Here is a 21478-nt window from a genome sequence, read left to right on the forward strand (position 1 = left end):
AACACCCAGCAGACAGTAAGCATTTAGTAAGTATTTAATGCAGACATGAATTAATGAATTTAATCAGTCTTTGATAAAGAACAGACACTAATGATACTGAATTAGCATTTATCCCCTAAATGTCTCCCCAGTTCTGTATAAACAGACTTTGGGAAAAGATCCCACTTCAACCATTTTGCTTGTTGGCAGTACTCTAGATTTAAGTTAGCCCTGAAATCTGTCTTTGGCTCTATTTTGGGTAAATGCTTGATAAAAACACTTTACAAAATGAATCTTGAACAAATAGATACATCTCTAGGAGTAAGATCAGAAATATAGAAAATAAGGAGATAGTTTAGTTTATTGAATGTCATATATTCTACAATATGGCTGAAGCAGATGGAATCAGAAACCAGACACAACTCTAAAACATAAAGTATAAAAAGGTGAAAGCCATGTTGACAGAGCCTCAAACCCACACCCAGAAAAGATCATAGGAACTGCAAACAGAGAAAAGTCTTCCTAGGGAATTCCTTGGTGGTCCAGTGTTTAAGACTATACTTGCATTGTAGCGGGCACAGGTTTGACCCCCGGTTGAGGAACTGAGATCCTGCAAGCCACACAGCATGGCCAAAAAAGATAAAAAAGAAAAGGCCTCCTAAATCCTTTCATGAATTTAGTCACCATGGCAATTCTGCAGAAGTGGAGAATATTGGCGACAGTTCAGGCAGAGAACAGGCAGTGGTCTGACTCCAGAAGGCTTCAGTCCTAGAAGGATTTGCTCCATGTAGAAAACAGGCCAAGATGAGACAAGCCCTCTACCTACAGTCCTCAGAGTGATGCCAAGACTTAGAAGTTTAAAACTGGATACTACCCAGTGCTGGCCAAGGTATAGGAAAATGGGAGCTACCAAGTAGCTCCAAGGGCTGGAAAAGCACAACTTGGTTCAGTCTTCCTAAAGAACAATCAATAACATGTGTCAAACACCAAAATTCCATACTAAGGAAGTCATTGGGGATATGGGCAAATTATTTAATTATCAAGATAAGACCACAGTGCTGTACATGATAGCAAACTGTGTATCTTGCCCTGAAACCCTCATATTCAACCCTCAATTCAAATTTTCACTGAAGAAAATTTAGTGACATAGTAAAAACAATATAAGGCCTTGGTAAATTCAAAAAAATTGAAATAATTTCAAGCATCTTTTCTCTGATCACAATGTGGTAAGACTAGATGTCAACTACAGGAAAAAAAAACACTAAAAATACAAACATGGAGGCTAAACAACATGCTTCTGAATAACCAACAAATCACAGAAGAAATAAGAAAGGACATAAAAATATGCATAAAAACAAATGAAAATGAAAACACGACAACCCAAAACCTATGGGATTCAGTAAAAGCAGTGCTAAGGGAAAGGTTCATAGCAATACAAGCTTACCTCAAGAAACAAGAGAAAAAAATCAAATAAATAACCTAACTTTACACCTACAGCAACTAGACAAAGAAGAAATTAAGAACCCCAGGGTTAGTAGAAGGAAAGAAATCATAAAAATCAGAGCAAAAATAAATGAAAAAGAAACAAAGGAGTCTATAGCAAAAATTAACAAAACCAAAAGCTGGTTCTTTGAGAAGATAAATAAAATAGGCAAACCATTAGCCAGACTTGTCAAGAAAAAAAGGGAGAAAAATCAAATCAATAAAATTAGAAATGAAAAGGGAGAACTCACAACAGACAACACAGAAATACAAAGGATCATAAGAGAAAACTATCAGCAACTATATGCCAATAAAATGGAAAACTTGGAAGAAATGGACAAGTTCTTAGAAAAGTATAACCTTCCAAAACTGAACCAGGAAGAAATAGAAAATCTTAACAGACCCATCACAAGCACACAAATTCAAACTATAATCAAAAATCTTCCAACAAACAAAAGTCCAGGACCAGATGACGTCACAGGTGAATTCTACCAAAAATTTAGAGAAGAGTTAACACCTATCCTACTCAAATTCTTCCAGAAAATTGCAGAGGAAGGTAAACTCCCAAACTCATTCTATGAGGCCACCATCACACTAATACCAAAACCATATAAAGATGCCACAAAAAAAAGAACACTACAGGCCAATATCACTGATGAAAATAGATGCAAAAATCCTCAACAAAATTCTAGCAAATAGATTCCAACAACATATTAAAAAGATCATACATCATGACCAAGTGGGCTTTATCCCAGGGATGCAAGAATTCTTCAATATTCAAAATCAATCAATGTGATACACCACATTAACAAACAAAGATAAAAACCATACAATTATCTCAGTAGATGCAGAAAAAGCCTTTGACAAAATTCAATACCCATTTATGATAAAAACTCTCCAGAAAGCAGGCACAGAAGGAACATACCTCAACATAATAAAAGCCATATATGACAAACCCACAGCAAACATTAGCCTCAATGGCGAAAAATGGAAAGCATTTCCCCTAAAGTCAGGAACAAGACAAGGGTGCCCACTCTAACCACTACTATTCAACATAGTTTTGGAAGTCTTAGCCACAGCAATCAGAGAAGAAAAAGAAATAAGAGGAATCCAGATTAGAAAAGAAGAAGCAAAACTCTCACTGTTTGGAGATGACATGCTTCTCTACATAGAAAACCCTAAGGACACCACCAGAAAATTACTAGAGCTAATCAATGAATATAGTAAAGTTGCAGAATATAAAATACACAGAAATCCCTTGCATTCCTATACACTAACAATGAAAAAACAGAAAGATAAAGAAACAATCCCATTCTCCACTGCAACAAAAAGAATAAAATACTTAGGAATAAATCTACCTAAAGAAACAAAATATCTATATATAGAAAACTATAAAACACTGATGAAAGAAATCAAAGATGACACAAACAAATGGAGAAATAGACCATGTTCATGGATTGGAAGAATCAATATAGTGAAAATGAGTATACTACTCAAAGCAATCTATAGATTCAATGCAATCCCTATCAAGCTACCAACAGTATTTTTCACAGAACTAGAACAAAGATTTCAAAATTTGTATGGAATAGCCGAAGCAATCTTGAGAAGGAATGGAACTGGAAGAATCAACCTGCCTGACTTCAGACTACAAAGCTACAGTCATCAAGACAGTATGGTACTGGCACAAAAACAGAAATATAGATCAGTGGAACAAAATAGAAAGCGCAGAGATAAATCCACGCACCTATGGACACCTTATCTTTGACAAAGGAGGCAAAAATATACAATGGAGAAAAAGCAATCTCTTTAACAAGTGGTACTGGGAAAACTGGTCAACCACCTGTAAAAGAATGAAACTAGAACACTTTTTAACACCATACACAAAAATAAATTCAAAATGGATTAAAGATTTAAATGTAAGACCAGAAACTATAAAACTCCTAGAGGAAAACATAGGCAAAACACTGACATAAACCATAGCAAGATCCTCTATGACCCAAATCCCAGAGTAGTGAAAATAAAAACAAAAATAAACAAATGGGACCTAATTAAACTTAAAAGCTTTTGCACAATGAAGGAAATTATAAGCAAGGTGAAAAGACAGCCTTCAGAATGAGAGAAAGTAATAGCAAATGAAGCAACTGACAAAGAATTAATCTCAAAAATATACAAACAGTTCATGCAGCTCAATACCAGAAAAATTGTCAACCCAATCAAAAAATGGGCCAAAGAACTAAACAGACATTTTCCCCAAGAAGACATATAATTGGCTAAAAAACACATGAAAAGATGCTCAACATCACTCATTATCAGAGAAATGCAAATAATCAAAACCACAATGTGGTACCATCTCACACCGGTCAGAATGGCTGCTATCTTAAAGTCTACAAACAATAAATGCTGCAGAGGGTGTGGAGAAAAGGGAACCCTCTTACACTGTTGGTGGGAATGCAAACTAGTACAGCCACTCTGGAGAACAGTGTGGAGATTCCTTAAAAAACTGGAAATAGAACTGCCATATGACTCAGCAATCCCACTGCTGGGCATACACACTGAGGAAACCAGAATTGAAAGAGACACATGTACCCCAATGTTCACTGCAGCACTTACAATACTTGTTTACAATAGCTAGGACATGGAAGCAACCTAGATGTCTATTGGCAGACGAACAGATAAACAAGTTGTGGTACATATACACAATGGAATATTACTTAGCTATTAAAAAGAACACATTTGAATCAGTTCTAATGAGGTGGATGAAACTGGAGCCTATTATATAGAGTGAAATAAGTCAGAAAGAAAAGCACCAATACATTTTATTAACGCATATATAGAATTTAGAAAGATGGTAACGACGACCCTATATGCGAGACAGCAAAAGAGACACAGATATAAAGAACAGACTTTTGGACTCTGCGGGAGAAGCTGAGGGTGCGATGTTTTGAGAGAATAGCATTGAAACATATATATTACCATTTGTGAAATAGATGACCTGTCCAAGTTTGATGCACGAAACAGGGCACTCAAAGTCGGTACAATGGGACAACCCAGAGGGATGGGTTGGGGAGGGAGGTGGGAAGGGGGTTCGGGATAGGGGATGCATGTACACCCGTGGCTGATTCATGTAAATATATGGCAAAACCCATCACAATATTGTAAAGTAATTAGCCTCCAATTAAAATAAATTAATAAAATATAAGTATGTAGAGTATTAACTGAACGATTTTTTTTAATTTTTAAATTTAAATATATTATATAACTGAATGATTTTTAACGATAAGGTATGTACACAACACATACCCTTGTGTACAATAGGAAGAGTAGAAGAATATATGCCAATAAGTTAATAGTAGTGATTTTTAACTCACAGAATTTAATTTTAAAAATAACTAATACAAGGACATGATATAAAATTCAAGACAAAAAAGGATATTCAGAGAAAAATAAGGCTTTCTCCTGCTGTTAATCATCTATTTCCCCACCTGAAGGCAACTTCTATTATCTATCTTTTGTGTATGCTCCCAGAGATAAATGTTAAAATTTACCGAACCATTCTCTTTGGGTGAGTTTTAAAACTGTGATAAAATATACCATCCTTAAGTATATAGTTTAGTGGCATCAAGTATTTTCATATTGTTGTCCAACCATCATCAGTATCTATCTCCATATCTTTTTCACCATCCTAAATTGAAACCCTGGGCCCATTAAAGGATAACTTCCACTCCTCCCACCCCCAAGTCCCTGGTAATTACTAGTCTACTTTCTGTCTCTATGGATTTAACTATTCTAGGTCCCTCATAAAAGTAGTCATACAGTTTGTCCTTTGGTACCCGGCTTATTTTACTTAATGATGTTTTCAAGGTTCATCTGTGAATGATTTTTATTTGTATTTTCTAGGTTTTCTATGATGCACATATATAACTTTATATGGCTTTTCTCAGTTTTATCTAATCTGGCATTTTAGGAAGTTCAGAAAAAAAAAAAAAAAGTCATTCACTTGCTAGTAGCTGAAGGTGTATTTAAGATTTGGTAAGAAAAAGAAGTCAGGGCAGGATGATTCCAGGTAGTCCAGATATCTGCACCTTAAGTCCCAATATGCATTGGGACTTCCCTGGCAGGCCAGTGGTTAAGAATCTGCCTTCCAGTGCAGGGGATGTACATTTGATCCCTGGTTGGGAACTAAGATCCCACATGTTGCAGGGCAACTAAGCATACATGCTGCAACAAAAACCCAGTGCAGCCAAAATAAAAAAAAATAAAATAGAAAAAAAAAAAAAAAGTGTATATCATAGTTCAGAAATAAGTAACACAGTCAGGTACAGAACTCTTTTCAGTATCACACCAGCAACCACTGTGATTGTACTCTAAAAAAATAAGCTGAGATGAGCCTGAATTTTTGAATATAAGAACTTGAAAAGTCTGGTGCCACTTCTACAATATAAAAATTAGGAGACAAAGCCAGGTTCTGGGAGGACTATGATGTTAATTTTCAGTAGAGAAGGTTTTTTTCTAGGAGACTATTCTGCCAGCAGCACTGAAATAGTTATGTTACTAAATGTTGTAGATATGACAAAGCTGTTATGTCCCTCACATGTAACCAAAATATTGTATGTTGACCACTAGGTACAGGAAGTAAAATTGTGTATGTTTTTTTTAAAAAAGATGACTTATCAGCACTAAAGAACAAATAACTAGCTGATTAACAAAGAAACAACAGAAAGAAATATTCATCAAACAGTGAAAGGTTAGATAGTCTCTACTAAGAAGAGAACTTTGTAGGTAACAATTTGGTACTGAGAAGAAACACACCCCTCTGTCTGATACAGTAGTGCTTTCACAATACGTTTTTGCTATAGGGCAAATGGGTTTTGAAGGTTTCACTTTCTCATTAAGTTCAGTATTTAATGTTCTGCAATGAATAAACTGGTAAGTGTGTGTGTGTGTGTGTGTGTGTGTGTGTGTGAGAGAGAGAGAGAGAGAGAGAGAGAGAGAGAGAGAGACAGACAGAAGGTACCATGTGTCCCATCTGGGTATTTACAATTCAATTTGAGGAGACTAGATCCCATACACATCTGTTATACCATTAATTCTAAGGGATGATGTAAGCAAACGTAAAAAGGCAGGAGGCACAGCAGTGAATGCAAAGAACACTGCATACACATTCCCTTGTGCTTTTTACCTGAGTGGTTAAGATATCGCTCTGAGAGGACAGCCCCACACCGTCTTCAGAGAGGCTTGTTTCACTCACATGGTCGGATACTGCTTCACCTTAAATTATAATAAAAATAGATTCAGATGTAAAAAAAGATGGCAAGACAAACTTCACTTTCATGTCACACAAAATGATTATACTCTTTGGGGACACCCAGATGATTTCCTCTAAGAAATCATAATGAAAACCAGATGTAAGTTTGCCAGTAATTAGGGCATTAAATCTCATTCGAATAGAAAAGATGTTCTAGCTGGGTAATGGACTTTTTAAAGGAAAAGCACCCTGGGAGGAACATGTTTAAAGTTTAAGAAACAGTTACTTTCACTGTGCTTGGAAACTCCTAAAATGTGTTCCCCCAAAGGCATAGACATTTAGCTCATCTCTACAAAACAGATGGGGGCAAACACAAAAACTTGGTTCCAATACCTAAGTCTGAATCCACACTCTGCTCTTCTTGGCAACTATCTTCTTCCAAGCCAGTTTCCCTTTCTTCATCATCTGAAACCAATTCCTTGTCACTCAGAACTTCCTCGCTTTCAGACTGATACACTTGTTTGGAAGGACGCTCAAACATCAAGAAAGGATCCTGGGTGTTTGTATTAGTGGTCAAGTCTTCCATTGCACTGCACTGTGAGGAAAATAAGCTACCAGAACATCTCGCTTCCTCATTAAGGTGATGTTCCTGGGACACCTTGGCTGATGTTACCTGGCCACTGCAGTCATTTAAGCCACTCTTCAATGATTCTAGGTTCTCCTCTGTTTCCTTAGACAGACCCTCAGTGGCAACAGTGTTACATCCGGTAGATGGAGACAGTGTACTGGTTACTTTACCAAACAATAATTGTTGGAAGCAGGGAAGCTCTTCATCCTCACTAGACACAGTCTCTTCTGACTCTAGTTTGCCAGCCCCTCTTTGGTGACCCTGAGCCAAATGTGTATGGGTGAAAGGGCCAGGGCTCCCTCTGAATTCTCCTTTTTGGACACTTTCACTAAAAACAGCAGATCTTTCCTTAATGTCACTTTCAGCAAAGTGGCTATTTTCTTTTATTTCATCATCATTTAACAAGTTGTCAGGTGTCTCAGAACAAACCTGAGAAGCATGACGGCTTCCCGTAGGTTGTTCGAGGTTATCTGAAATTAGACATGGGGAGAAATCTGCCTTAACAGCCTGAGGCATGTCCTCATTTTCTCCTTGCCTTTTTATTTCAGGATGGTGACAGTTACTTACAGGAAGACTTTGCTTATAGACTTCAGGTTGCGTAAGACCTAATCCGAGTAAAGCTCTTAATTTAGGTTCTCTGTTTCTACCTGGTTCTGCTTGAATGTTTTCACCACTGGAACCTACTTCATTAACACTAGAGCCTACTTCATTAGTACTGGAACCTACTTCATTTACACTGTTTGAGCTGACTTCTTTAAAAGTGCTTTCTTGAATGTTATTTTGGCTGATTGTGCTCACTGCACTTTGAATGATGCTCTCACTCCCCAATGTTTTTTCAGGTGACGTTACAGGTTCCTCAAACTTCTCTGATGGGCTTTTCTTACATACGGTTTTAACAGATGACTTGATGGGAGAAAGTGATGGTATAAGATTTGGTTTTTCTGAAACCCCTTGTTTATTTGCAAAAACGAGTTCAGTTTTGTGGCCTCTCAACTGTGATGACTGACAAACCCTAGTTACTTCTTTTGCACTACATTTGGCATCGTCACCTGGCGTCCTATCTTGCTGATCAGCCACAGGAAAGTGCACTGTTGTACAAATGGCCTGCACGTGCTGGCTTTTAGACTCACTCTTTCCCTGACTGTCTTCTTTTTGTCTGCATTTGAGGGGGTCTCTTGGACTTTGATCCCTTAAGGACCCCGAGTGGGCAAAGACTGTGGCACATTCCTTTTGTGGATTTCCTGGATTGGAAAACAGAGCAAATGTCTGACGCTTTGAAGCCTTGAATGTATTCTGCAAATACTGTGTATCAAGTTCACTGTCTTCCATTTCTCTGCTTGTCTCCTGAATGACGTAGTTAATGTCATGTCCCAGTAGATCCTGAAAGCCCTCTGTGTTGTTTTTGGTATCTTTAAAATCCCTATGGATAAGTTCCTTGAGGTTTTTGGTTGCTGTACACAGACTCACACATGGATTTGGTGCAGTCTTTGCCTTTTCTGGGGTTTTAGCTTCTAGTAATGAGATACTATCCTGAGTGCTATAATCAGTATCAGGAACCAAGGAAATATTGGTACTCTCTACAGATCTTTCAATTTGCAAAGCTTTTCCTTCTCTTAATATCAGATCTTTGGGGTCTTTGGTACTATTCGACACTTGAATTGTTCCTAGGTTCTCCTCTCTTTGAAGGCTAGGATGAACAAACTCTTCAGGTTTACTAGAACAGTTAGTAAAATAACCAGGTGTGTTTGTTAACTTTAGTTCTGGAAAAGCATCACTAGCAAGTCTTTTATTTATTTGTTCATATGTTTTGTTATTCTTCTTGGCTCCAGCAGTAAGTTCTTTATCTCCAATGAGTTGAAGCTTTTGGCTCTGCCTGACTGGCATTTGGCTAGAATGTTTTTTCTTCATCTCTTCATTGCTAGAACTGCTATCAATTGGTAGCTCAGTATGATTAGGTAGACTTGGGTTTCTACTGACTACTAGTTCAAGTTCAGGAATTTTCCTGGTAGAGGACTTTCTCTTCAGCCTATTCTTAGGTGCTTTTGAACGGTGGATATTCAATTCTAGTTCCATATTGCTTATACTGATGCTTATAGGTTCAGCCTCAGTTCTGAAAACAGATTCTTTTTCCAATGATTCTGCTGGGTTAGCGTTTTGCTCTTTCTGAACATAATCACGTTTTGTTTTATTCTCATGACCATCACTAGTAATATTCATCCCATGACATTTCTGCTCTGTTTGGTCAGTTCCCTCCGTCATCTTTTCAGGAGTCTTTGGAACAATTGTCAAATCGACTTTCTTGATAAAATCCTCAGGCTGAAGGCCTGATGTACCTCTCCTTTTACATTTTAGTTTATTTGTGAGGGGCTGCTCTTGTGTTATCTGAGGTTCTACAGTAAATGCGCCTAGAATTAGATCTTCAGCTATGTGGCTGAAGTTAGGGAGACTTGACTTCCTCCGATAGGTTTTCCCAAATATTTTATCTTCAATATTACTCTCTATGGGTTTGGAGTGGACTCTTTCGTGTATTAAAGTACCATGAGGATCACTGGCCATTAAGTTGATTTTCTCTGAAGAACCTGAATATCCATCAACTTTATTTGGAATTTCCACTGCACCAGCTACTTCATTATTTGATTCAGACCCCCCATCGCACGAGTCATCAGAAGTTAATATTTCATCACTTCTGGAAAACCAGTCATTAACTTTCTGTATGCTATTATTCAGGGTTACCCAAGGAACATCTTGGGAATCTCCAGGACTGTCAGGGCATGCAGGTTTCTGCTTACGCAGTTCTTTTCTTCTGTACAGGGGATCAGTATTCAGAACTATCTTTTTCTCAGTGCTGGGAATCTGCCTATCCTTACATGTGCCCTTACTTTCAGCCCATCTGCTCTGCTGGCTCTTTACTAAGACAGGCTGTTTGCTTTTATTACAGAATTCAGCCTTTTCTACATTCAGTCTGTTTTCAGTGAGCAATAAACTGCTGTTCTCATGCTGTAATGAGCTGGCATGAGTATCTGTGCCACATGGCTCCACGTGAAAGTCTGAAACAGAAATACCCTGATACTTTTCTGGATGCGTCTCAGTTGCATGCTTCTGGGTGGTGATCAGATCTTTAATACTGAGTTGATGATGTTCAGTATTTGTTATGTCCTTCTCAGAAAACTCACAAGCAGCTGGAAAGAACAACAACAACAACAACAACAAGGTGCTTAAAAACAGAATTATTATGAAAACAATATGTACTGAATACAACTTAGTAACTTGGTTGGAGGGTAATGAAGAACTGGCTATTCTTAGAGAAATTAACCTCAGACTACCAAGTATACTGAAGATGTAGCTCATACTTTTTTGCTTAATTCCTATTTGTCTAGATTCTCATTATTTCTGCTCAAGATAATTAAAATTTTAATTTCAGAATTCTCCCTACTCATAAATCACACCTTCTAGTTCCCTAACCTTTAACAGTGAATTAAAAGCAGTTTGAGACTCACAGACACAGAGAACAGACAAGTGGTTGCTAAGGAGGAAGGGAGTTGGAAGAGGAATGGAGGGGGAATTTGGAGTTAGTAGATACAAACTAGTATATATAGAATAGATAAATAACAAGCTGTTACTGTATAGCACAGGGAACTATATTCAATATCCTGTGATAAAACCGTAACATAGAAAAGAACATGGAAAAAAAAAGAATGTGTATTTTATATATATGTAACTGAATCACTTTGCTGTGCAGCAGAAATCAATACAATGTTGTAAATCAACTATACTTCAATTTAAAAAAGCAGTTTGGGCATCAGATATATAACATTCTATCTTCAGACTAATACTCCCTGTATCTGAGTACTAGTAAGCAAAATATGAAATACAAACACAGCAATTAAAAGTAAAAAGGCAACAACCAATCCCATAGGGTACTATTATAACCAAACTGGTCTAATGCCATTGAAATAGATCAGGCTGTACTATGACATCTGAGAAAGCACCATATCCTAACTCTGCCAAAAGATATTGTAAATTATAAAAATGTTCCGAATGGTTCTTCAAAATACTCTAATTACCGTACTGTATCTACTTATTCTCTCTTTAGTGTCTGTTAAGTTAGGAGACTTGCCATTACCCTTTTCTGCAGGATTCAAATTGGTCTTGGCCTTGGCTCCTTGAGGGGTGATTTCTAACAATTCATGGTCTCCCACACTATAAGGAAAAGACACAAGCCTTAGTGAAAAAGTTGTTTATATGTGCACAGGGTTGTCAAATAATCAAATATTTTAGCTTTGCTAGGTAGGGCTGTGATAAACTGATCGATTTGATTCACTTTCTGAAATCAGCACTCTCCTTTGGTAACTTCTAGACAAAATGAAATGGTCATAGACAGAACACAAAAATCAGAGCAGGAGTATAGAACATTGCTTTATGGACACACAAATATGAGCCAAAATTTAAATGACAGTTGAATAATAGCTAAAAGATAGTAAAGAAAAAACCAACAAAACCTAAAGTATGTATTAATGAAAACACAAGCACAGTTACCTAAACAAAGGGAGCACTGGGATGGAACAGACATTCCAGTAGAATGCAAAGAACATATCACTTTGGAACACTGCCTTCTGGGCTTTTTCTCAAGCTAAAAACCATTTTCTCCCAATCGGGAGACCAGGAAAATGTCACTTGCAAACAAAATCTCATTGACAGTGACATTATCATAGTTCAGACAAGCTATCACAGATCTTAGGGTCATGCAATAATTCCTAAGGAAAGCAATTTAACAAGTAATCCATTTTGGGGCTGCTTGCAAATTATGCTTTAATTGATGTAGACAAAGTCTGAGTTACAGACAGAATTAAGGAACAGTAGAAGGAAAAATTGAAAACTGAGTAATGTTTTCAGCAGCCACAATCACCACTGAGTCAACACTGTTGTACACAAGGAACTAAGCCAGAGCACAGCCATCTGCTGGAAGCAAGTCTGTGCAGAGTTCTACTGTTACTTTAACTCTTACAAATGCTTTACTAAGAAACCAAACAAACAAAAAGGATATTTTCTCAGCTATAAAATAAGAAGGTTAAAGTAGATTATCTTTAAGGTCTACTCCAATGCCATGATTCTGACCTAAAGAAATATCAATCCTTAATATTAACTAAATACAAAAATGCCAGTTTCATAGAAAAAAGCACTCTGACTCACCTGAAATAACTGGCCTTATTAACTGTGTCTTCAGAAGAATCAGATCCTAAAAAAATTCCCCAAAGACCCCCAAATAAGAAATCAATAAAAGGATTTTTATTGAAAGGGTTAAACTCAAAAAACTGTACTTGTTGCAAAACATATTTTCAAGGAATATTTACTGAGCACCCAGTACATGGCAGGGCTTCCCAGGTGGCGCTAGTGGTAAAGAACACACCCACCAATGAAGGAGATGATGTGGGTTTGATCCCTGGGTCAAGAAGATCTCCTGGAAGAGGGCATGGCAACCCATTCCAGTATTCTTGCCTGGAGAATCCCATGGACAGAGGAGCCTGGCGGGTTACAGCCCATGGGGTTGCAACAGTCAGACACGACTAAAGTGACTTAGCACACATACACTACATGGCAGGAACAATGATACGTATGTCAGGCAACAGAGAACTGTGGTTACAAGTACAGGTTCTGAAGCCAGAATTCCCATGTGTGAATTGTGGCTCTGTCACTAACTACCTAGCTTTACGACCCCGGCAGAATTTCTTAACCTCTCTGTGCCTTAAATTCCCTCATCTATAAAACAGTGTAATAGTTGGAACCACCTCAGGTTTGTCATGCATCTTATGAGAGTAACACAAGTAAAACCCCAGTGCCTGGACTACAGTAACTGTTCCTAAATATTGTCTATTATAATTATTTTTATGAGGCAACATCTGTAGTCTAGGAACTTATGATCTTAAAAGAGGAAAAGACATATACAAAATTTCTGAAGAATCTGCTTAGTGCTATGGCAAACATATGGTGGTGCCTGGGAGCCCAAAGGAGGGCCATTCTTACCAATTATAAATATATTCTATAGGATAAAGCATAGAGAGACCTGTTTGAACTGAGCTCAGCTGTTCTTAAGTCTTTCTGCTGCTGCTGCTGCTGCTGCTAAGTCGCTTCAGTTGTGTCTGACTCTGTGCGACCCCATAGACGGCAGCCCACCAGGTTCCCCAGTCCCTAGGATTCTCCAGGCAAGAACACTGGAGTGGGTTGCCATTTCCTTCTCCAATGCATGAAAAAGAAAAGCGAAAGTGAAGTCACTCAGTTGTATCTGACTTTTAGCAACCCCATGGACTGCAGCCTACCAGGCTCCTCCGTCCATGGGATTTGCCAGGCAAGTGTACTGGACTGGGGTGCCATTCCCTTCTCTGCTAGTCTAGTATAATTAATTTTCAGTTCAATTCAGTCACTCAGTCGTGTCCAACTCTGCCACCCCATGGACTGTAGCACGCCAGGCTTCCCTGTTCATCACCAACTCCTGGAACTTACTCAAACTCATGTCCTTTGAGTTGAGGATGCCATCCAATCATCTCATCCTCTGTCATCCCCTTCTCCTCTTTCTTCAATCTTTCCCAGCATCAGGGTCTTTTCCAATAAGTCAGTTCTTCGCATCAGGTGGCAAAAGTATTGGAGCTTCAGCTTCAGCATCAGTCCATCCAATGAATATTCAGGACTGATTTCCTTTAGGACTGACTGGTTGGATCTCCTTGCAGTCCAAGGGACTCTCACGAGTCTTCTCCAACACCACAGTTCAAAATCATCAATTCTTCTGCACTCAGCTTTCTTTATGGTCCAACTCACATCCATACATGACTACTGGAAAAACCATAGCTTTGACTAGACGGACCTTTGTGGACAAAGTAATGTCTCTGCATTTTAATATGCCATCTAGGTTGTTAATAGCTTTTCTTCCAAGGAGCAAGTGTCTTTTAATTTCATGGCTGCAGTCACCATCTGCAGTGATTTTGGAGCCCAAGAAAATAAAGTCTCTCACTGTTTCCATCGTCTCCCCATCTATTTGCCATGAAATAATGGGACCGGATTCCATGATCTCAGCTTTCTGAACGTTGAGTTTGAAGCCACCTTTTTCACTCTCCTCTTTGACTTTCATCAAGAGGCTCTTTAGTTCTTCTTCACTTTCTGCCGTAAGGATGCATATTGATATTTCTCCCGGCAATCTTGATTCCAGCTTGTGTTTCATCCAGCTCCGCATGATGTACTCTGCATATAAGTTAAATAAGCAGGGTGACAATATACAGCCTTGATGTACTCCTTTCCCGATTTGGAACCAGTCTGTAGTTGCATGTTCAGTTCTAACTGTTGCTTCTTGACCTGCATACAGATTTCTCAGGAGGCAGGTAAGGTGGTTTGGTATTCCCATTTCTTTCAGAATTTTCCACACTTTGTTGTGATCCACACAGTCAAAGATGTTGATGTAGTCGATAAAGTCTAGATAAATCTTTCTAGTCTAGTATAATTAATCTTCAGTTCAGTTCAGTCGCTCAGTTGTGTCTGACTCTTTGAGACCCCATGAATTGCAGCACGCGAAGCCTCCCTGTCTATCACCAACTCCCAGAGTTCACTCAAACTCACGTCCATCGAGTCGGTGATGCCATCCAGCCATCTCATCCTCTGTCATCCCTTCTCCTCCTGCCCCCAATCCCTCCCAGCATCAGGGTCTTTTCAAATGAGTCAACTCTCCGAATGAGGTGGCCAAAGTACTGCACTTTCAGCTTTAGCATCATTCCTTCCAAAGAAATCCCAGGGCTGATCTCCTTCAGAATGGACTGGTTGGATCTCCTTGCAGTCCAAGGGACTCTCAAGAGTCTTCTCCAACACCACAGTTCAAAACCATCAATTCTTCAGCGCTCAGCTTTCTTCATAGTCTAACTCTCATACCCATACATGACTACTGGAAAAACCATAGCCTTGACTAGACGGACCTTGGTAGACAAAGTAATGTCTCTGCTTTTGAATATGCTATCTAGGTTGGTCATAACTTTCCTTCCAAGGACTAAACGTCTCTTAATTTCATGGCTGCAGTCACCATCTGCAGTGATTTTGGAGCCCCAAAAATAATGTCAGCCACTGTTTCCCCATCTATTTGCCATGAAGTGATGGGACCAGATGCCATGATCTCAGTTTTCTGAATGTTGTACTTTAAGCCAACGTTTGCACTCTCCTCTTTGACTTTCATCAAGAGGCTCTTTAGTTCTTCTTCACTTTCTGCCACAAGGGTGGTGTCATCTGCATATCTGAGGTTATTGATATTTCTCCCGGCAATCTTGATTCCAGCTTGTGCTTCCACCAGCCCAGCATTTCTCATGATGTACTCTGCATATAAGTTAAATAAGCAGGGTGACAATATACAGCCTTGACGTACTGCTTTTCCTATTTGGGACCAGTCTGTTGTTCCATGTCCAGTTCTAACTGTTGCTTCCTGACCTGCATATAGGTTTCTCAAGAGGCAGGTCAGGTGGTCTGGTATCCCCATCTCTTTCAGAATTTTCCAGTTTATTGTGATCCACATAGTCAAAGGCTTTGGCATAGTCAATAAAGCAGAAACAGATGTTTCTCTGGAACTCTCTTGCTTTTTCAATGATCCAGCGGATGTTGGCAATTTGATCTCTGGTTCCTCTGCCTTTTCTAAAACCAACTTGAACATCTGGAAGTTCACGGTTCACATATTGCTGGAGCCTGGCTTGGAGAATTTTGAGCATTACTTTACTAGCCTGTGAGATGAGTGCAATTGTGCGGTAGTTTGAGCATTCTTTGGGACTGGAATGAAAACTGACCTTTTCCAGTCCTGTGGCCACTGCTGAGTTTTCCAAATCTTAGACCCAAATGCTATAGCCCACCCATCATGTTCTTTCTTAGCCCTACTCTCCATCTTCCCAAACTGTGTTTGCACATACTTAAGTTTGAGTGAACTCCAGGAGTTGGTGATGGACAGGGAGGCCTGGCGTGCTGCAATTCATGGAGTCGCAAAGAGTCGGACATGACTGAGCGACTGAACTAAACTTAACTGAAAACCACATATCCTTCGTTTTGTTCTCTTTATAAAGTAAGGTGCTTTAAAGTGAGACCTGCATCTTTCTACATTATTTATCACACATCATAAGGCTAGAAAATTTATTTTATTCTTACTTTTCAGGGCTCCCTGCCATTGCATAAATTGTGACCAAGGTTTTTAGTAAAACTCTTAGACAAGGAATCCAGCAACTATTATTCTAAACTTACAAAATCTGAGACTCTTACCCAATTCAATGTAGACGGACTTATTCTGAGATTGTGTCTGCTGCTTTGTCCTCAGAGATCTGACAATTCCAAGGTTAGAGAGTTCGACAGTAAGACTGGTTTCCTGCTAAGCAGTAAATGATCAACAAATCGTTAGCCAGTTCTATGCATTGTTTTCCTTAAGAGAAACTCAAAGCTCTGGACAAAACAAACAGACAGGTGTCAATGAGCTAACCTCAAAAAAACACTTGGCAAACTATGCACTAAGATGTACGAGTCTTGTGTGGTTTGAATACTTTCTCCCTCTCTCAGTTGTTCTAAATTTTTCTATACTTAAGTGTGTATCATCTGTGTAATTTTTTTAAGGATAAGGAAAGCATATTTTTTATTTTCATTTTCTTTCTTTTTTAAATGGGGAAAGCATATTTTAAACTAATACTTTATATTATAGTGTAGAAAAGGAATGAAATTGATTTACTACACACTTCTAATCACATCTGATAACAGAGGCAATAACGAAGATAAAGTAAATTTTTAAAAAGGATAAATGAAAATAAAAAAAGAAAAGAAAAGAATAAAATCCAGCAGGCTTAATATTCAGTACAGGAAAGAATATTACTCTGATGAAGCTTTCCTTCTTTTGGGGCCCTTCAACATCTACTGAGAAATGAATGCTGGTCCTATGAGAACTATCATTTTTAAGATCCTCATTATTCATTCACATATGAGTAACAATAGAGCAAATCTCTGTATTTTCTTTGACAATCACACTTAAAGTTGAAGCAATTTTCAAGTATTAAAAACTGATCTCCCCCGCCCACCCCCGGCAACTTTTCAGAGGAAGTAAAATAGAAGATACTTCTTCGTGTCTGGAGAAGTGCCATAAGACGGTTATTTTAAAATTTAGCAAATAAATAATAATAAAACAAAAGCTAGCAAGCTAAAAACCATCAGTGTCCTTGTGGCCATCTTAGACAAGCATCAGAATGGATAAAGCACTAAAACCAGGGACCTTCTCTCAAGTCCTTTAACTCTTGTTCAGATACTTAATTGACCATCTTCCCTTGTTTACTTGACTTTATATAAATCCAAAAGCATCCAGCACGTTCACTAACTCTCATGCTCCATAAAGAGTTATTATCAGAACACACAAAAGTGGCCTTACCAAGGTAGGATTTTCAGGTTCACTCTGCCAAAGTCTTTTGGCCCGGTTCCGGTAGCCCATACTTTGGATTATAGAAACTTCCTCCTTCAGATGCTCAGGAGAGTTATCTTCCTTTCTCGAAAAGTTATAGCTGTTTGCAACTGTGAGTTACAAAGAGAAACACTATTTTTGCAGTTAGAAACCGCAATGAGCAACTGGAGAGTACCCCTTGCTTACTGCAACTAGAAAAAAGCCTGCACAGCAACAGAAACCCAGCATAGCCAAAAATAAATAAATTTAAACATACATATATTAAAAAAAAAAAGATTACAGGTAGTTAAAATTAACCTAGACCAAAAGGTATGGTCTTATCACCTATTCATATAAAATAACTGCACAAACTTCCATTTTAATAGATGGCCCCTTGAGCGCTGGTGGCAAGAATACCAGAAGAATTATACAAAAAAGATCTTCGTGACCCAGCTAATCACGATGGTGTGATCACTCACACTCACCTAGAGCCAGAAATCCTGGAATGTGAAGTCAAGTGGGCCTGAGGAAACATCACTACAAACAAAGCTAGTGGAGGTGATGGAATTCCAGTTGAGCGATTTCAAATCCTGAAAGATGATGCTGTGAAAGTGCTGCACTCAATATGTCAGCAAATTTGGAAAACTCAGCTGTGGCCACAGGACTGGAAAAGGTCAGTTTTCATTCCAATCCCAAAGAAAGGCAATGCCAAAGAATGCTCAAACTACTGCACAATTGCACTCATCTCACAGGCTAGTAAAGTAATGCTCAAAATTCTCCAAGCCAGGCTCCAGCAGTATGTGAACCGTGAACTTCCAGATGTTCAAGTTGGTTTTAGAAAAGGCAGAGGAACCAGAGATCAAATTGCCAACATCCGCTGGATCATTGAAAAAGCAAGAGTTCCAGAGAAACATCTATTTCTGCTTTATTGACTATGCCAAAGCCTTTGACTATGTGGATCACAATAAACTGGAAAATTCTGAAAGAGATGGGGATACCAGACCACCTGACCTGCCTCTTGAGAAACCTATATGCAGGTCAGGAAGCAACAGTTAGAACTGGACATGGAACAACAGACTGGTCCCAAATAGGAAAAGCAGTACGTCAAGGCTGTATATTGTCACCCTGCTTATTTAACTTATATGCAGAGTACATCATGAGAAATGCTGGGCTGGTGGAAGCACAAGCTGGAATCAAGATTGCCGGGAGAAATATCAATAACCTCAGATATGCAGATGACACCACCCTAATGGCAGAAAGTGAAGAAGAACTAAAGAGCCTCTTGATGAAAGTCAAAGAGGAGAGTGCAAACGTTGGCTTAAAGTACAACATTCAGAAAACTAAGATCATGGCATCTGGTCCCATCACTTCATGGCAAATAGATGGGGAAACAGTGGAAACAGTGGCTGACTTTATTTTTTGGGCTCCAAAATCACTGCAGATGGTGACTGCAGCCATAAAATTAAGAGACGTTTAGTCCTTGGAAGGAAAGTTATGACCAACCTAGATAACATATTCACAAGCAGAGACATTACTTTGTCTACCAAGGTCCGTCTAGTCAAGGCTATGGTTTTTCCAGTGGTCGTGTATGGATGTGAGAGTTGGACTATAAAGAAAGCCGAGGGCCAAAGAATTGATGGTTTTGAACTGTAGTGTTGGAGAAGACTCTTGAGAGTCCCTTGGACTGCAAGGAGATCCAACCAGTCCATCCTAAAGCAGATCAGTCCTGGGTGTTCATTGGAAGGACTGATGTTGAAGCTGAAACTCCAATACTTTGGCCACCTGATGTGAAGAGCTGACTCATTTGAAAAGACCCTGATGCTGGGAAAGATTGAGGGTAGGAGGAGAAGGGGACAACAGAGATTAGATGGCTGGATGGTATCACCGACTCAATGGACATGGGTCTGGGTGGATTCTGGGAGTTGGAGATAGACAGGGAGGCCTGCTGTGCTGTGGTTCATGGGGTCGCAAAGAGTCGGACATGACTGAGCGACTGAACTGAAATGAGCATTGGTACCTGGGGTTATGCAGTACTTACACTGCAATCCTGTGTCAAGCTCAAAAGCATGAATGATCTTCAACAGCTCTTCAACAAGTTGACTAAATCTTGTACTTTCTTGTAGGCTTCTGAAAGTAAATTGATTGAAAGACACACTTAGCAGGAGATTATCAACTTAAGGACACTAAAATAAGAAAAGACATTAAACAAATAAAAAAAGATGCAGCAACAGTTAAAAAAAAAAAAAAAAACTATTTGATAAGAACAGAGCTATTAAGTGACATTACACTATAATCAAAACATCACTGACAGCAGAATAAACCATACAGCAGTATTGTTTTTATATACATGTATTTTTGCCATTCAAGCTTATCAAAAGCCTATAACTATCTAAAATAATAGTACTTTGAATCCACAGTAGATATAAATCCACTGCATATAGAATTTAGTATTCTTGACATCTGAATCCCATCCACCCAAACCCCCAATTCTAGCTCTCAGGGATTTCTGCCAAATGATGATTACACTATTTTGAAATCACAGATAGATAACAATGTCCAAAGAGAGATTTTGGTTTAGGAAAGTTGTAGGACAATATAATTTATTTATTCATTTAAATCTGACTGACTACCATGTGCCAAACATTGGATAAACAGTGTTGACCAAGATAGACAAAGCCAGTGTCCTAACAGAACTTACATCCTGGCCAGAGGGACACACAATATATAAATCCACTGTGTTTGTGTGTAAAAAATTAAGTAGAAATAAGTGCAAGAAAGAAAAATAAAATCAGCATTTAAGATAATGGGGGAAGGGTGGTACAGTCCTATATTAGGTAAGACTGTAAGTTCTTATATCATTCAGAAGGATTAGAAAAAGGCAATGAATTGCAAATAACTGTACAAGGCAGATGTACTATAAAACTCTCAGAAAAATGATTTTGAACATAATTTACCCTGTCAGCTAAACAGCCTTTCATATATTTTTCTACTGATGAGTGGTTTGATAGAAACACCAACTATATTATTAAGGAATTTTCACTTTTTCCTGATATTGTCACTTCTAACCTCCCATCAACTACTAAAATTATATACCTTTTGGTTATATCATTCTTACACAAAGGACATTGTGAAGGCCCTTTCTTCTGGTTGAGAAGTTTCAGCATACAAAATCTATAAATTATAACGAATGAAAAGAACTCAAGTTATATTCTTTTTCTGCAGAGAGAATATTCAAAAAGCAAATAACCATGAAAAGATCTACTGACTGGACTTAAGAGCCATTTTGAAGGTAATGGCAGATGAATTACAACAAGTGGCTTTCTTTAATTGTTTTTAGATGCTGCATAAGAAAAAAACCAAACTACATAAGCAATAATCTATGAAAACTGAACTTACATCCATATGTCTTTCTGTTATGATCAAATTAAACTTATTAAAAGTTAATATAGCATATTTAATGATATACTCATAAGCATTTCAGGCTGCATAATCAGATGTAAATGGTAAGTACCTCAGGTAAAATTATTATAATTAGTTTAAAAACTTAGTACCTCAATACAAAAGTTATAGTAATCAAGACAGTATGGTACTAGCATAAAGACAGATAAACAGATAGAACAGAATGAGAGTATAAGTCATACATCTATGGTCAAGTGATTTTCAACAATAGCACCATGACAATTAAATGGAAAAAGAATAATCTTAATAGTACTCGGACAACTAA

At 38.2% G+C, this 21478-nt stretch overlaps 1 protein-coding gene across 16 annotated transcripts in view; it reads right to left on the reverse strand.

Moving 5' to 3' along the window:
• Positions 1-21478, reverse strand: part of BRCA1 (BRCA1 DNA repair associated) — a 71828-nt gene that overhangs the window by 35046 nt on the left and 15304 nt on the right. For 6 of the 16 annotated variants that reach the window (XR_011562091.1, XM_019981054.2, XM_019981053.2 and 3 more), the window contains 8 exons: positions 20848-20925; positions 19793-19881; positions 17746-17885; positions 16602-16707; positions 12525-12570; positions 11458-11534; positions 7100-10513; positions 6641-6729 (listed from right to left, as the gene is read on the reverse strand). Coding sequence is in view for 15 of the 16 variants with exons in the window: in XM_019981054.2 (XP_019836613.2) it covers positions 6641-6729; positions 7100-10513; positions 11458-11534; positions 12525-12570; positions 16602-16707; positions 17746-17885; positions 19793-19881; positions 20848-20925 (4039 nt within the window). In the remaining variant the exon portion in view is untranslated. Of the gene's footprint in view, positions 1-6640; positions 6730-7099; positions 10514-11457; positions 11535-12524; positions 12571-16601; positions 16708-17745; positions 17908-19792; positions 19938-20847; positions 20926-21478 lie in introns of all 16 variants that reach the window. The other 10 variants (XM_070773545.1, XM_070773548.1, XM_019981055.2 and 7 more) reach the window with 9 other exon arrangements.

Source organism: Bos indicus, chromosome 19 (genome assembly GCF_029378745.1).
Source record: "Bos indicus isolate NIAB-ARS_2022 breed Sahiwal x Tharparkar chromosome 19, NIAB-ARS_B.indTharparkar_mat_pri_1.0, whole genome shotgun sequence".
Lineage (NCBI taxonomy): Eukaryota > Metazoa > Chordata > Mammalia > Artiodactyla > Bovidae > Bos > Bos indicus.